The sequence below is a fragment of the Saimiri boliviensis genome, chromosome 19 (assembly GCF_048565385.1).
Source record: "Saimiri boliviensis isolate mSaiBol1 chromosome 19, mSaiBol1.pri, whole genome shotgun sequence".
In the NCBI taxonomy this organism is placed as follows: domain Eukaryota; kingdom Metazoa; phylum Chordata; class Mammalia; order Primates; family Cebidae; genus Saimiri; species Saimiri boliviensis.
In genome coordinates, this window is record NC_133467.1 from 31,601,461 (window position 1) to 31,615,042 (window position 13,582).

Sequence of the window (13,582 nt, forward strand, 5' to 3'; positions counted from 1 at the left end):
CCATGAAAAACATAATGTTGGCCGGGCACAGATGGCACATGCCTGTAATCCCAGCACTTTGGGAGGCCAAGGTGGGTGGATCACCTGAGGTCAGAAGTTCGAGACCAGCCTGACCAACAAGGTGAAACCCCGTCTCTACTAAAAATGCAAAAAATGTTAGCCGGCATGGTAGCAGGCACCTGTAGTCCCCTCGGGAGGTAGAGGTTGCATTGAGCTGAGATCGCCCCACTGCATTGTGGCCTGGGCAACAGAGCGAGACTCCATCTCAAAAAAAAGAAAGAAGGCCGGGCGCGGTGGCTCAAGCCTGTAATCCCAGCACTTTGGGAGGCCAAGGCGGGTGGATCACGAGGTCAAGAGATCGAGACCATCCTGGTCAACATAGTGAAACCCCGTCTCTACTAAAAATACAAAAAATTAGCTGGGCATGGTGGCGCGTGCCTGTCATCCCAGCTACTCAGGAGGCTGAGGCAGGAGAATTGCCTGAGCCCAGGAGGCGGAGGTTGTGGTGAGCCGAGATCGCGCCATTGCACTCCAGCCTGGGTAACAAGGGCGAAACTCCGTCTCAAAAAAAAAAAAAAAAAAGAAAGAAAGAAAGAAAACTATAATGTTTATTATTTATGGGCTTGGGCTTGTTTAGCTATTTGGCCCTCCCTTACCCCACCCCTGAAACTTCTCTTTGCTTACCGCAGCCTGGGCCTCTACTGGAGAGACTGTGGGTCCTTCTTGCCAAGACCTCCAGCAGGCCTAGGTCTGGGAGATGCCCGTCGTATGCAATAGCTGCTCCCCATTCCCATGACCACCACCTCTCCCAACAGCACTCTAATTTTTCTGACAGTCACTGATTATGAGTTGGGCTACTTGCCTCTGGCATCTTCATCACCTCCTCATCCTGCTTATCGCTACTGGATTAAATTTTGCCCTGCCTCCTCAGCTCGAAGAATTCAACTCAAACAGCTCTACAACCCAGCCCCACTATGCGTACCCGACTGCGCGGCCATGACTTGAATTTCTCTTCTCATCTGTCTGGTCTCTGTGTCCCCAATATGACAAACACATCCTGCCAGAGCTTGCTGTCTCCACTGGCTAAAATGTCTCCTCCTCAGCTCCTTTGTCTCCAACCAAATCCCATTCTTTGATTTAAGGCCTGGTAAAGGCTTACTTACTTTGTGAAGTCATCACACCCACTCTGATCGCTTTTCTGAGTCCATTCTGTTCTTTCCTTTGTTCTTCCTTTAAAAAACATTTATTAGAGACAACTTTTGAGTGTCAGACCCTGTGCACACAAAGAAAAAGCTTGGGTTCCTGCCTTCAAGGGGCTCGCAGTTGAGTGGGGAAGACAGACATGTAAGTGAAGAACAATAATAGACTGATCTGAGTACTGGAATGGAAATGCAGCGGGAACTCAGAAGAGATCATTGCTGGAGGGACCACCTCTGGGAAGGCCTCACCAAGGAAGGATAGATAATTGGAGCTCAGTCTTAATGTTCAAATAAGAGCTGCAGAGAGGGTGCTATCTAGCAGCACATAATCACTTAATTACATATTGCTTTGTATTTTTCTTCAATTGTTTAGTGTGTTTGTCTTGACTTCTTGGTGAGGCTAATCAGCTCAAGAGCAGGGACAGGCCTGGCATTCTCTGTTCTCCCGGAGCCTAACAGCAGCCCTGGACAAACACCATGGTGTTCAGAAAAGGCTTGTTGACTTGAAGCAGATAAATAATCCAGGCTTCTCTGGGAAAGCTGCCTGGAGGAACCCCAGGCCCCCTATCGGAGTCCCCCGGCTCTTCCCTGGCAAGGTACCCACATCTAAATCCCCCGTCAGAGGCCACCTCCTCCTGCCATAGGGGTGAGAGTTCGTCAACATACACTTGTTCATGCTGCCCCAGATGTCTTTATTGAGGCCTCTCATCTGACCCAAATACATTAACAAGTGATTGCTGAGATACAGTCCCAAACAAAGTATCCTCCCTTCCTTCCGGCCAGGGACAGGACTGTCCAAAGACACAGGAGTAGAAGAGTGAGGGAAGGCTGTGCATAGATGGAGGGAACAGAACATATATAGGGCTAAAGGAGAATCACAAGAAAGAGTAGGTAGAGTGATGGAAGAGACACATAATAGATGAACGTAAGTTATGGGATAAGAAACAGAAGTCAGATGAGAGAGAGCTGGGCTGGTGTCTAGGGAAAAGTAGCTCGTTTCCTCATCAAAGGAGGGGGATCGGGGTCTCAGCACCCAGTGCATAGACCTCAGTTAGCTCAATGGCAGAGAATAACCTAGTGTCCTTGGAGGAACTCAGGAAGGACAAGGGAAGGCAGGAGAGAGCATGAAAAGATCAGTGGGGCTGAAAGATGGTTGCCTCAGTGACTAGTCATCATCGTCGTCGTCATCGTCGTCATCGTCCTCTGTGTTGATCTCGCCCTCTAGCACGTCCTCCAGCCAGTCCTCCAGCTCCTCAGCAGAAGGCAGGTCCTCCTCGTTGTCCATCTCCATCCATATGCTATCCGCCTAGGAGAGGGCGCGGGCGGGGGGTGGAAGCTAAGTCCCGCCCAGGTCTTTGGATCTGTCCTCCCGCTCACTGGACCGTTTACGTCCTTCCCCACTTCCTCGATCCCTTCCTTTCTTCTGCCAATGGCCAGGGAAACTGTCCAGGTGAAGGTGTGTGTGGTGTGTGTTAGAATCGTGACAGGTGAGGGTGGGAAGAAAAGCTGGATTGCAAAATAGACCTTCTCCCTTCAGTCTGTCTTCCTTGCTCTTGCCACACTGAACTTCCCTATCATGCCTTTGTTGCAAAACCACTGGTAGCTCTTCATGGCCTAAGAATAAAGTCAGCAACTCTTCAGCATTCAGGATGTGTCTTTCTTTCCTTAATTTTTTTCTAAAAGAGACAGGGTCTCACTGTTCTGTCTGGGCTGGAGTGCAGAGGTGCAGTCGTGGATCACTGCAGCCTTGAACATCTGGGCTCAAGTGATCCTCCCGCCTTGGCCTCCCAAAATGCTGGAATTACAGGCCTGAGCCACCACCCCCGGCCCCAGGGCTTTTCATAACCTGCTTTTCTAGTACCATTCTCAGTGATCTCTAGACTCTCAGCCATAAAAATCTACCTGCCTTTTCCTGAAACGAATCTTCATTTTCCTGCTTTTGACCTTTTTTTGATCTTGCTCTTTCCTCAGTTTAGAACCGACTTCCCTGAATCATCACTTGTTGATATCCTATACGTTAGGCATGGTGGCTCACGTCTGTAATCCCAGCACTTCGGGAGGCCAAGGCAGGCAGATCCCCTGAAGTCAGGAGTTTGAGACCAGCCTGACCAACATGGAGAAACCCCGTCTCTACTAAAAAATACAAAATTAGCCGGCATAGTGGCACATGCCTATAGTTCCAGCTACTCAGGAGGCTGAGGCAGGAGAATGGCTTGAACTCAGGAGGGGGAGGTTGCAGTGAGCCAAGATCGTGCCATTGCACTCCAGCCTGGGCAACAAGAGCCAAACTCTGTCTTAAAAAAAAAAGAAAGAAAGAAATCCTATATATATAATCTCCATTTTGAATGCCACTTTTTCTTGAATTTTCTCTGATTCTGTCTAGCAGAAATCAATGTGATTCCTGTGTCCTATTTTATTTGTATCTTTATTATAAAGTTTATCAGACCTGCCCTTGTAGTTAATGGAATACCTGCATCTCCAATTAGTCTGATAATTCTATGAAAGCAGAGACTGTGGCTCATTCTGTTCAACTTAGTAGTTTTGTTGTTGTTGTTGTTTTTGTTTTTGAGACAGAGTCTCACTCTGTCACCCAGGCTGGAGTGCAATGGCACAATCTTGGCTCACCGCAACCTCCGCCTCCCAGGTTCAAGCAATTCTCCTGCCTCACCCTCCTAAGTAGCTGCGATCACAAGTGCCTGACACCACGTCCAGCTACTTTTTGTATTTTTAATAGATACAGGGTTTCACCGTGTTGGCCAGGCTGGCCTCGAACTCCTGACCTCATGATCTGCCTGCCTTGGCCTCCCAAAGTGCTGGGATTACAGGTGTGAGCTACAGCACCTGGCCTAACTTAGCAGTTTTGAAGCACCTCCTGTGTGTGCATGAGACAACTTCTGCCCTGAACAAGCTCAAAAGTCTACTGAAAAAGAATAAAATATGAAATATATAAAATAAAAAGAAAATAAAATATAAAAAAAAAATAGCCATTTAAATGTCGTCTTCTCAATGGTTAATGAGCCCTGGAGTGCCAGGGAGGGAATGATTCTAAGTGGGAGATCTGGAAAGACTTCACAGAGATGAAAGGGTTTGAACTGGGCCGTGAAGGATGAGCCACTGATTCCAACATGTGGGACAGGGCCGTATTCAGATCATAAGTCTCTGCCTCCATCCAGCCACTAGACTGGGCATGTCTGTGTCCTGTGGGAAGGACCCAACTCCTAATTAGCAGAGAGGACGAGAGCTAGCTAGGCTGGGAAGCAGAGTCGGGGGTCAACCAGGAATGTGGACAGAAAACTCACATCAGTAACATTGACGACTCCTATCTGTGGGGCTGACAAGTCGATGTCAAACGTCTTCTCCCAGTATGGGACGAGCTGCAGAGAGATCCAAATATGGCAACTTAGTGGATGCTAGGAACACATGAATTCAGGAGGATGAGTATGAGGGCCAGCCCAGGGATGGAGAGGGGACGGCGTGAAATGGCAGTGGATGGGGACAGGTCCAGCTGTGAGGGCTCCAAGACAATGGGTAGAACTCAGCAGCGAAAGAGGAGAAATCCTGAAGGGAGAGCATCGGGAGGGTCCGCCAGCCGCACTGGCCCCTCTTCTCTGAGGAAGACTGGATCTTAAACCCTGTTCTCATCCTGGATCAGATCCTCGTGTTCAAGGTCAAGTCCCTTCTCTCTGGCCCTCAGATCTTACTTTTCTGAAACAAGGCAGGTATACCTGGTAAGTACCAACGTTTCTCACATTTCTCCTTGTTCTTTCAGTTACTCATTCAACAACGAGTGCTACGTGTTGAGAATTCAGCTGAGAAACAAAACCATCTCTCGAAACATGGAATCTCTGTGCTATGATTCTAGGATTGAGTGTGTATACCCATGTGAAGGGCTGTTGTGCTTCAAAACACTGGTTTTCTTTAGGAGTGAGCCCTGGTACCAGAGCGACCCATCCAGCGCCTGTTCTCGGGATCGTGTGTGAGGCCCCATCCTGTTCCCCCTTGCTCAGGATATCCTCCCTGCCCACAGTGCCCTTGGGCATGCAACATGCATACCCTCCCAGGGTCCCCCAGCTAGGAGGTGCGGATAAGCACTCTGAAACAAAGCCCTCACTAAGAAGATGCCACAATCCAAGGCCCCACCTTAGGATAGCAGTGCCTGAGCTGTGCCTCTTACCAGGGGGAAGTCATCAGGGTCAATCCAGATGATACTAAGATCAGGGTTTTCAGTGTTTTCTTGGGCCACCGCCTTGAGAGTCTCTAAGAACTCGAAGCCATCTTGGAGGGAACACCAGTGCGAAGTGTGAGGCGTGTGGAGAGGAAAGGGACCCAGATGAAACGGGAGTACCCCGCCACCTCCCTGCTCCCCCAGCTCCACTTGCCTAGCCATAGGCTGCTTGCAAACTCCCAGGAAAGCCTCCGAGTGAGGCCTATGCTCCAATAAACACACCCACCTCCCCCTGCCTTCCCTCCCGTCCAACCCAGTATTCCTCCCTCACCGGGATCGGCTTCCTCTGCGAAGGCCACAATGTGGATTCCATCCATATCATCCTCCTGTCAGGGGGTAAGAGGGAGAACGGGGTTTTGGAGAAGACTTTACTATACTCCCTGAAGTTGGAGAGACCAGAACAGATCCTCGATGTTCACTGAACCTCAATTGTGCAGAAATCCAGTTTCGGGACCAGACATAGTCTTGTGAGGGTGACCTTTTCCCATGGGACACTCCCTTTCAGCTCCAAGGCCCCACACTTCCTCTGATAATTCCTTTATCCCCAGGCTCGAGGCTCCTCCCTTGTCATCTTCACTTATGTCTGTTCCTTATTTCCTCACATGTTCTTCAGAGTAGAAAACTTCCCACTGCTGAGCTGGGCGGGGTGGCTCCCGCCTGCAATCCCAGCACTTTGGGAAGCCAAGGCGGGCGGGGTCACGAGGCCAGGAGTTCGAGACCAGCCTGGCCAACAAGGTGAAACCCATCTCTACTAAAAATACAAAAAATATTAGCTGGGCATGGTGGCAAGCGCCTATAATCCCAGCTACTACTCAGAAAGCTGGGGCAGGAGAATTGCTTGAACCTGGGAGGAGGTTGCAGTGAGCCGAGATCTTACCACTGTACTCCAGCCTGGGAGACAGCGAGACTCTGTCTCAAGAAGAAAAGAAAAAACAACCTCCCGCTACTGCTAGTGTATTGTTTTTACCTTTCTTTTTTTCTTTTTCTTTTTTTTTTTTTTGAGATGGAGTTTTACTCTTGTTGCCAGGCTGGAGTGCAATGATGCCATCTCAGCTCACCACAACCTCTGCCTCCTGGGTTCAAGCGATTCTCCTGCCTCAGCCTCTCAAGTAGCTTGGATTACAGGCATGTACCACCACACCTGGCTAATTTTTTTTGTATTTTTAGTAAAGATGGGATTTCTCCATGTTGATCAAGCTGGTCTTGAACTCCCAGCCTCGGGTGATCCGCTCACCTCGGCCTCCCAAAGTGCTGGGATTACAGGCGTGAGCCACCATGCCAGGCTGGGCACTGTTTTTTCTACCAGTCGGCCTGAGGAACAGCAGGGTGGGATTTTTCTAGGACTTGACTCTTCCGGCACCTATGCTTCCCTGAGGGCCCTGGCAGGGACACTCACCCAGGTCTCATACATACTCTCAGGCTTCAGTTTTCTCAGGGTTGATCTAGAAGAGAGACAGCGTGTCATTAGCTCAGTGGGTTAGCGGGATGTCCCCTCCAGAGGGTCCCGTAGCAGAGGCTGCCTCTAGGTCAGGCTCAGGGCACAGACAGCTTGTAGCCTAGAACAAAGCCATCTGGCAAGGCCTCAACTCTGGGCACCAGGCCCAGCTCATTGCATGGTTAAAGTGGTGGGAAAATGGAGGGTGGGCAAAGGGACTGGAGAGAGACTCTGGGGAGAAAGGCAAGAACTGGACAGCAAGGTCTTCATTCGTTATGTATTCGTGCATTCACTCGTTCACTATGATTGAGTGCTCAACATGTTCTAAGGGCTGCGCCAGGAGCTGGGTGGAGCTGAACCAGGCAGGCATGTTCCTGCCTTGACGAAGGGAGCTGGTAGTATGGGAGCGAGCAAGGACCGTTTCTGCTGGTGACTGGGTATTTCCGGCTGTGGACTGCTACAAAGGAAGGGAATTAGCTGTGAGTGCAGGGCAGGGGTATTCAACCTCAGCACCACTGCCATTTGGGGCCAGAGAATTCTTCGTAGCAGGGGGCTGTCCTGCACACTCCAGAATGTTTCGCAGTATCCCTGGCCTCTATCCACTAAATACTAGTGGCACTTCGCACAACCAAAAATGTGTCTAGACATTGCCAGACATCCTCTGGAGGGCAAAATCTTGTGCCCGCCTTGCCACGCCTTCCAGCCTCATAGAGAACCACATGGGGCTGGGCACAGTGGCTCATGCCTCCAGCACTTTGGAAGGCTGAGGTGGGTGGATCACTTGAGGTCAGTCTGAGACCAGCCTGGGCAACATGGTGAAACCCCATCTCTACTAAAAATACAAAAATTAGGCAGTGTGGTGGCGTGCCTGTAATTCCAGCTACTTGGGAGGCTGAGGCAGGAGAATTGCTTGAGCCTGGGAGGCGGAGGCTGCAGTGAGCCAAGATGGTGCCACTGTACTCCAGCCTGGGCAATGAAGTGAGTGGGGGATTTTCGATCTCGGAAAAAAGAAAAGAACGAACGAACATGGGACACATCAGCGTCAAAATCCCAGCTCTGACACTTATGACCTGTAGAACCTTTCACTGAGGTTGTTAAAGGACTTAACACAATAATAGAGGTGGAAAGCACCTTGCAGTTCCTGGCAGACTGCAGGCAGGCAGCACTCATTTGTGGACAGAGATCACTGAAGTCACACTCAACCTCAAATTGAATTACATGCATTTATGGAGGACCTTCTCTGTGTAGGGCTCAGGGCTAAGTACTCGGGTGTAAAATATTGTGCAAAATGATCAGTGTGTCAGAGAGCACTGGTGCCCAAAGTGGATTCATCTCCAGGCGAGACTGGCTTCCCCTAGTCCATCTCACACCGTGTGTTCCAGCCCGAGGAGGAGCCGACCCCGCTCAGAGGGCTGCCCTTGGCCCCCACCTCCTGTGCTCCTCCACGAAGCTGACAATCTCCTCTTCGCTATTGGGCTTGTCTGGGATGGTCACAGGCTCGTCCATGAAAGCCTCATAGAAATCAATCTCGTTCAGCTTCAGGGTCAGCTTCTTTGCCACCTTTGGGAGAGGGGGTAGGAGGGGAGCGGAACAGGAGACGCAGGGTCATGTCGAGAAGCAGTATCACCAGGGAACACACATGAGGAAAGGAGTCAGGAAGCTGGGATCCTTGTCACTGCCACGTGACACCTGACAAGTGTCTTAACTTCTCTGGGGTTGGGTTTAACATGAGACAGCTGTCAGACCATCTAAAGCCCCTCTTCAGCTCTGAATCTATGGAGTGGGAGGAGCCGGGGAGGGGTGGGGCGTGCCAGTGCATAGGAAGGGACTAGGTCTGCCATGGATTCTGGGAGGGGAAGCTGGGGGACAGCTTCAGGATGCGAGGGACACCCAATACAGCCGCGGGGAGGAGAACCTTGCTGTCGAAGGTGGCGAAGAAGGGGATGTAGGGATGAAACTCCTCAGCTGCATCCTCGAAGGCTTTGTAATCTGAGGGGGGAATGCAGAGTCAGTCTCTGGGGAAACCAGGGGCTGCCGGGGAATCATCCGCCACTACGGTCCCCAATTCTTTGCGGGCAGGGTTCATTTTGAGACCCACCCCCTCTAGTCCTCCAAGAGTGAGGGGAAGGTGAAATACTGGAGGTACTTGTCTGGGAATCCTCAGAGTACAGGGAGATCAGAGCTGTTGATGGCGCTGACCACGGCTGGAGGAAGAGATGGGAACTGAGGAGGTAGAGGCTGAGACGAGGGCAAGATGGGGATCCAGGGAGGGGCACAGTGGAGTCTGAGGGTTACCCACGCTCTGAGTCTTTGCTCTTGAAGTAGCCAATGAGTTTGATCTCATCCTCAATATTCTCAAATGCCTGGAGCTCTCGATCACCTTCAATCAATTCCACAGGGTCCTCTAGGACCTGAAAGAGGAGGACATTGCAGGAAGAGAGTTTTTATCCTCGAGTAGAACCAGAAAGGGACCCAGGGAAAAGAGAGCTAGGGAACTGGAGGAGGGGACTAGATGTTGACAGTGTGTGTGTCGGGGGTTGTGTGTGGGTGTGCATGCGTGTGTGGTGTGTGTGGAGTATGTGTTGTGCATGTGTGGTGTGTGTGAATGTGATGTGTGTGTGTGGTGGGTGTGTGGTATATATATGATGCGTGCGTGATGTGTATGGATGTATGTGTGTGGTGTGCATGTGTGGTGTGTGTGAATGTGATGTGTGTGTGAATGTGATGTGTGTGTGTGGTGGGTGTGTGGTATGTATATGATGTGTGCGTGATGTGTATGGATGTATGTGTGTGTTGTGTATGTGTGGTGTGTGTGAATGTGATATGTGTGTGTGTGGTGGGTGTGTGGTATATATATGATGCGTGCGTGATGTGTATGGATGTATGTGTGTGGTGTGCATGTGTGGTGTGTGTGAGTGTGATATGTGTGTGTGGTGGGTGTGTGGTATATATATGATGCGTGCTTGATGTGTATGGATGTATGTGTGTGGTGTGCATGTGTGGTGTGTGTGAGTGTGATATGTGTGTGTGTGGTGGGTGTGTGGTATATATATGATGCGTGCGTGATGTGTATGGATGTATGTGTGTGGTGTGCATGTGTGGTGTGTGTGAGTGTGATATGTGTGTGTGTGGTGGGTGTGTGGTATATATATGATGCGTGCGTGATGTGTATGGATGTATGTGTGTGGTGTGCATGTGTGGTGTGTGTGAGTGTGATATGTGTGTGTGTGGTGGGTGTGTGGTATGTATATGATGTGTGCGTGATGTGTATGGATGTATGTGTGTGGTGTGCGTGGGGTGCATATGTGTGGTGCGTGGTACGTAGGTGATGTGTGGCCTATTGTGTGCATGTGCATGCATATGTGTGGTGTGTGTGCGCGTATGGTGTGTGTGCATGTGGTGTATGTGTGCAGGGTCAGGTTGCGGTTGGTAGGAACTAGGGGGCAGGCAGTGGAGCCTTCAAGGAAAGCTGTCCAGTCAAGGGGAGTCCGTACATCAAGCAGAAACTCCACGAGGGTGTCAGCAGAAAACTCGCCATCGTACTCAATGACTTCATCTCCCTTGAACACGTACACGCTGTCCACTTCAGTTAGGCCTAGGGAGTGAGCTGGGGGTGAGGCACGATCCCAGGCTTCCCACAGATGCGAAGTCCAAATCCTAGGCCACAGCCCATGTGATAATCGCCTGGGCCCACGTGCTCCACCTCCTGGGCCCGCGGCCCCACCCACCTCCTCTGACCCCAGACTGATGGGCCTGATGTCTCTGCCCCTGGATTTAGCCCAGGAGGCTAGTCTGACCCCAGGGCTCTCTAAGGAGAAGCTGGAGGATCACGGAGGATAGGTAGGGTGAGGGAAGGGAATAGAAAGATGTATTTCTCCCCTTCTCCGATTACCACGACTAGAGATGAGTACTCACGCCCCTCTGAGGGCTCTAGTAGCTGGTTCCCAGGCCAAGCTCTTTAATTGCTATTACTGACCAGATGACTGCATTATTACTGACCACCCCTACCCCATCTATGTCCAGAATCCCGTCTCGACCCTGTGCTGCCCCCTGGTGGCTAGCTGCTGTAACAACCATGGCTCTGGAGGGGAAGGGTTGGAAGCGGAGTGTGCAGAGGTCCGGCCAGGCTCAGCCTGCGGGGGACTCCCCTTCCCTCCAGCACCTAGCCATGTTTCTTAGGTAAGCATAAAGAAGGCCTCCCCACCTCCTTCTAGGATTTGAGCATGGGACTTGATAAGGAATAAAGAGGGAGAGTCTCCCAGCCATAACCCTCCCAACTTGGTATTTTCTCACCCCCTGTTTTAGAATAGATGTAGATCGCAGAGGCTCCCAAGCCCCTCAGACCCCGAGGCCGGCCTGAAAGGTCCTCCGCCCTAAGCCTCCCCTGGTCTCAATGCCACCTTTCTCTCCCTTGCCCTCCCCTCTCTTACCTAATTTCTTGGCCACAGCTGCGTCCTTCTCGGAGTCTACCAGCCCGAAGCCAACGCCCTTGTCTTCCAGGACTTGGGCTGCTAACTGAAGGGGAGAATGAGGATTACAATTAGCCCCTGGAATTTTTATTATCCCCTGTTCTTCCCCTCATGCCTTCAAGTTGGGTCACTTGAGGTGCAGGAGATAGAAGAGCTGACCTTGACCCTTTGCTAAGATCCAGAATATCCCCCAAATTCCCTACAACCACACAGTTCTGTTTTGGCTCAACTTTTAGTTCATGAATGTGGATTGCTCGTTTGCAGTGTGCTTATTATTTGAACTTGAAGACACTGCACTCGATACGTCCCGGTGCCTGAGAGGTGCTGAGGAGTCTGGCTTCAGAGTTCCCCTTCCCTCCTTCAGGGTTGAGCCCTGCATTCCATTCTGGTCGAAGGCCAAGCTCAGTGTGGGGTTGATCTTGGAAGTCCCTGAGATTCTTCAGAGTGACTACCAATGGGAAGAATGTCGGGGGGTGGGAGGGTGGTGGTGGGTCTGGTCATGTTGCTGGGGAGTGGGGAAGGCCAGAGAACTGAGAGAAAAGATCACCATTTGTCACCCCCAGAGGGAGAGAGAATGACAGTGACTGGACAGCTCTCCCCATCAGGGCCCGACTTTCACCTTTCACTGTCTACTTCAGTCTGTCCTTAGGCTGTGGACAGTCACACCTGGAGTCCCTGCCCCCATAAGCCTTCCAGCTTAGTGCTCAACCCTGATTCTCTCTGCTGTGGGCACAGCTTGCAGCTTCACCCCCACTCAGCACAGACTCATGCACTGTGATTCTCAGAGGGGCGGGGAAGGGAGGTGGTTAGCAGGTGGACGGCCGGGGATACTGAGCACTCAGGATAAAAATACTCAGCTCATTAATCAGATGGCAGGTTCTAGCACGCAGCGGGGTGCACAGAATGAGGCCTGTGGTTCTGGTGTCTCACCCTGAAATGCTCCACGCGCTGGACAAGCTGAGGCCTATCTGCATGCCAAGCCAGAGAAGGGACCACAGGAGCTTGGACAAGAAAACTCGCATATCCCAGCTCCTAAAGGGGTGTGTGTGACCACGCCTCCCACTCCTTCCCACACACAGGATCTTTTTTTTTTATTTTCTTATGATAACTCCTTTCTCCTTTGGGCCTGTCAGTTTGAAGGTGAGAAGACTCTTCCCACAAACAGAAGATTGGGGAAGACATTCTGACACCTCCTGCAACCATCAGAATTTTCCAGTGAGGGCATCCAGCTTGATCCAACAGAGACAAATGGGGAATTAGGGAGGGGGAAGGAGAGAGAGGGGACTGGGAGGCCAGTGGTCTCTGGGAGATATTTAAACACGGCATGCAAGTATCAGGACATTTACATTTATACTCAGTTTGGATCTCGCTGGGGTGCAGCCCCTGAGGTACGTGGAGGGGACACGTTCTGGCTAAGTAGATGGGTGAGGTAGGGGTGCAATGCACACTGCTCTTCTCCCCCAGCCCTCGAGGCACCTCCCTTCTTTCCCTGCAGTGTTCTAGACAAACCTAAGTCCAGTGCTACCAGCCTCCTGCATCACGGAGGGGAGCTCTTCCTGCAGCACCCCCTTGAAAGGATCACCTAACGATGATAGTTCTTCTGGGTTCCCGAGTCTCTGTTTCTCATTCGATTAAAGCCACATGCCACTTGCACCCTGGTGGTCAAGACAGGGGTCCTGCCACACTGCCCCTCACCCCCAGATCCCATCCTCAAAGCACTGCACGGGTGTGGGATAGGGGGTCCCAGAGAGGGGCGAGGCATGCTCTGCGGGCCTGCAGTGCCCCCAACTTACCTCCAGGATCAGCTCCTCCATCTCAAATTGTCTTTGCGAGGCCTTGTCATCCTCGGGGGGCTCATGGTAGAGGAGGGCCAGCACCTCATACTTCTTGAACACATTCTTGTAGTTCTTTGCATTGACATTGACCACACGGTCCACACCATCGTACTCAGGGAAGTCCAGCCCTTCCTCCCCCTGTACCCCTGACTTGGGCGTCCCTAGCACCAGCAGCAAAAGCAGTGCCAGCCGCAGACCCGGCACAGCTCTGGCCCCCATCCTGTCTGTGGCACTCGTGGAGGTAGTGGGAGCTGGGTCGGCTCTCCTGGTCCAGGAGAGGTTAGCTGGGGTAGGGAGGGGCCCCTGGGTCCCAGATTCTGAGTTAGGGGTGCGAGTGGGAGGGGGGTTTGGGGAATGGCCCAGAGCGGTGGGCAGAGGACAGTGCTGAGTCCTGGAGAAACTGCCGACAGAGCCAAGGG

General features: G+C 51.6%; 1 protein-coding gene across 2 annotated transcripts; it reads right to left on the reverse strand.

Annotated features, from left to right (window-relative positions):
• Window positions 1-1,867: 1,867 nt before the first annotated feature.
• CASQ1 (calsequestrin 1) lies at window positions 1,868-13,577 on the reverse strand. 2 transcript variants are annotated; one of them, XM_003937933.4, is made up of 11 exons: window positions 13,122-13,577; window positions 11,290-11,374; window positions 10,354-10,454; window positions 9,159-9,270; window positions 8,775-8,848; window positions 8,289-8,419; window positions 6,821-6,866; window positions 5,696-5,750; window positions 5,374-5,474; window positions 4,499-4,573; window positions 1,868-2,505 (listed from the first exon to the last, which is right to left on the reverse strand). In XM_003937933.4, exons 1-11 carry the CDS (start codon window positions 13,380-13,382, stop codon window positions 2,365-2,367), a joined length of 1,182 nt encoding a protein of 393 aa, XP_003937982.1. In that variant the 5' UTR covers window positions 13,383-13,577; the 3' UTR covers window positions 1,868-2,364. The 2 variants fall into 2 exon arrangements, with proteins under 2 accessions (XP_003937982.1, XP_010346839.1); XM_010348537.3 differs by lacking the exons at window positions 1,868-2,505; window positions 4,499-4,573 and adding an exon at window positions 4,580-4,904 and having other exon boundaries at window positions 13,122-13,474.
• Window positions 13,578-13,582: the final 5 nt, after the last annotated feature.

Bases quoted from the DNA above. Each gene is read 5' to 3' on its own strand.
- CASQ1 (XM_003937933.4), bottom strand. From the start codon at position 13,382: ATGGGGGCCAGAGCTGTGCCGGGTCTGCGGCTGGCACTGCTTTTGCTG. The intron at 8,420-8,774 runs GTTCTCCTCCCC...CCTCTCCCAAAG, and splicing joins TCGCCACCTTCGACAGCAAG to GTGGCAAAGAAGCTGACCCT. The intron at 2,506-4,498 runs GTGAGTTTTCTG...GCCCTCTCCTAG, and splicing joins GAGTCGTCAATGTTACTGAT to GCGGATAGCATATGGATGGA.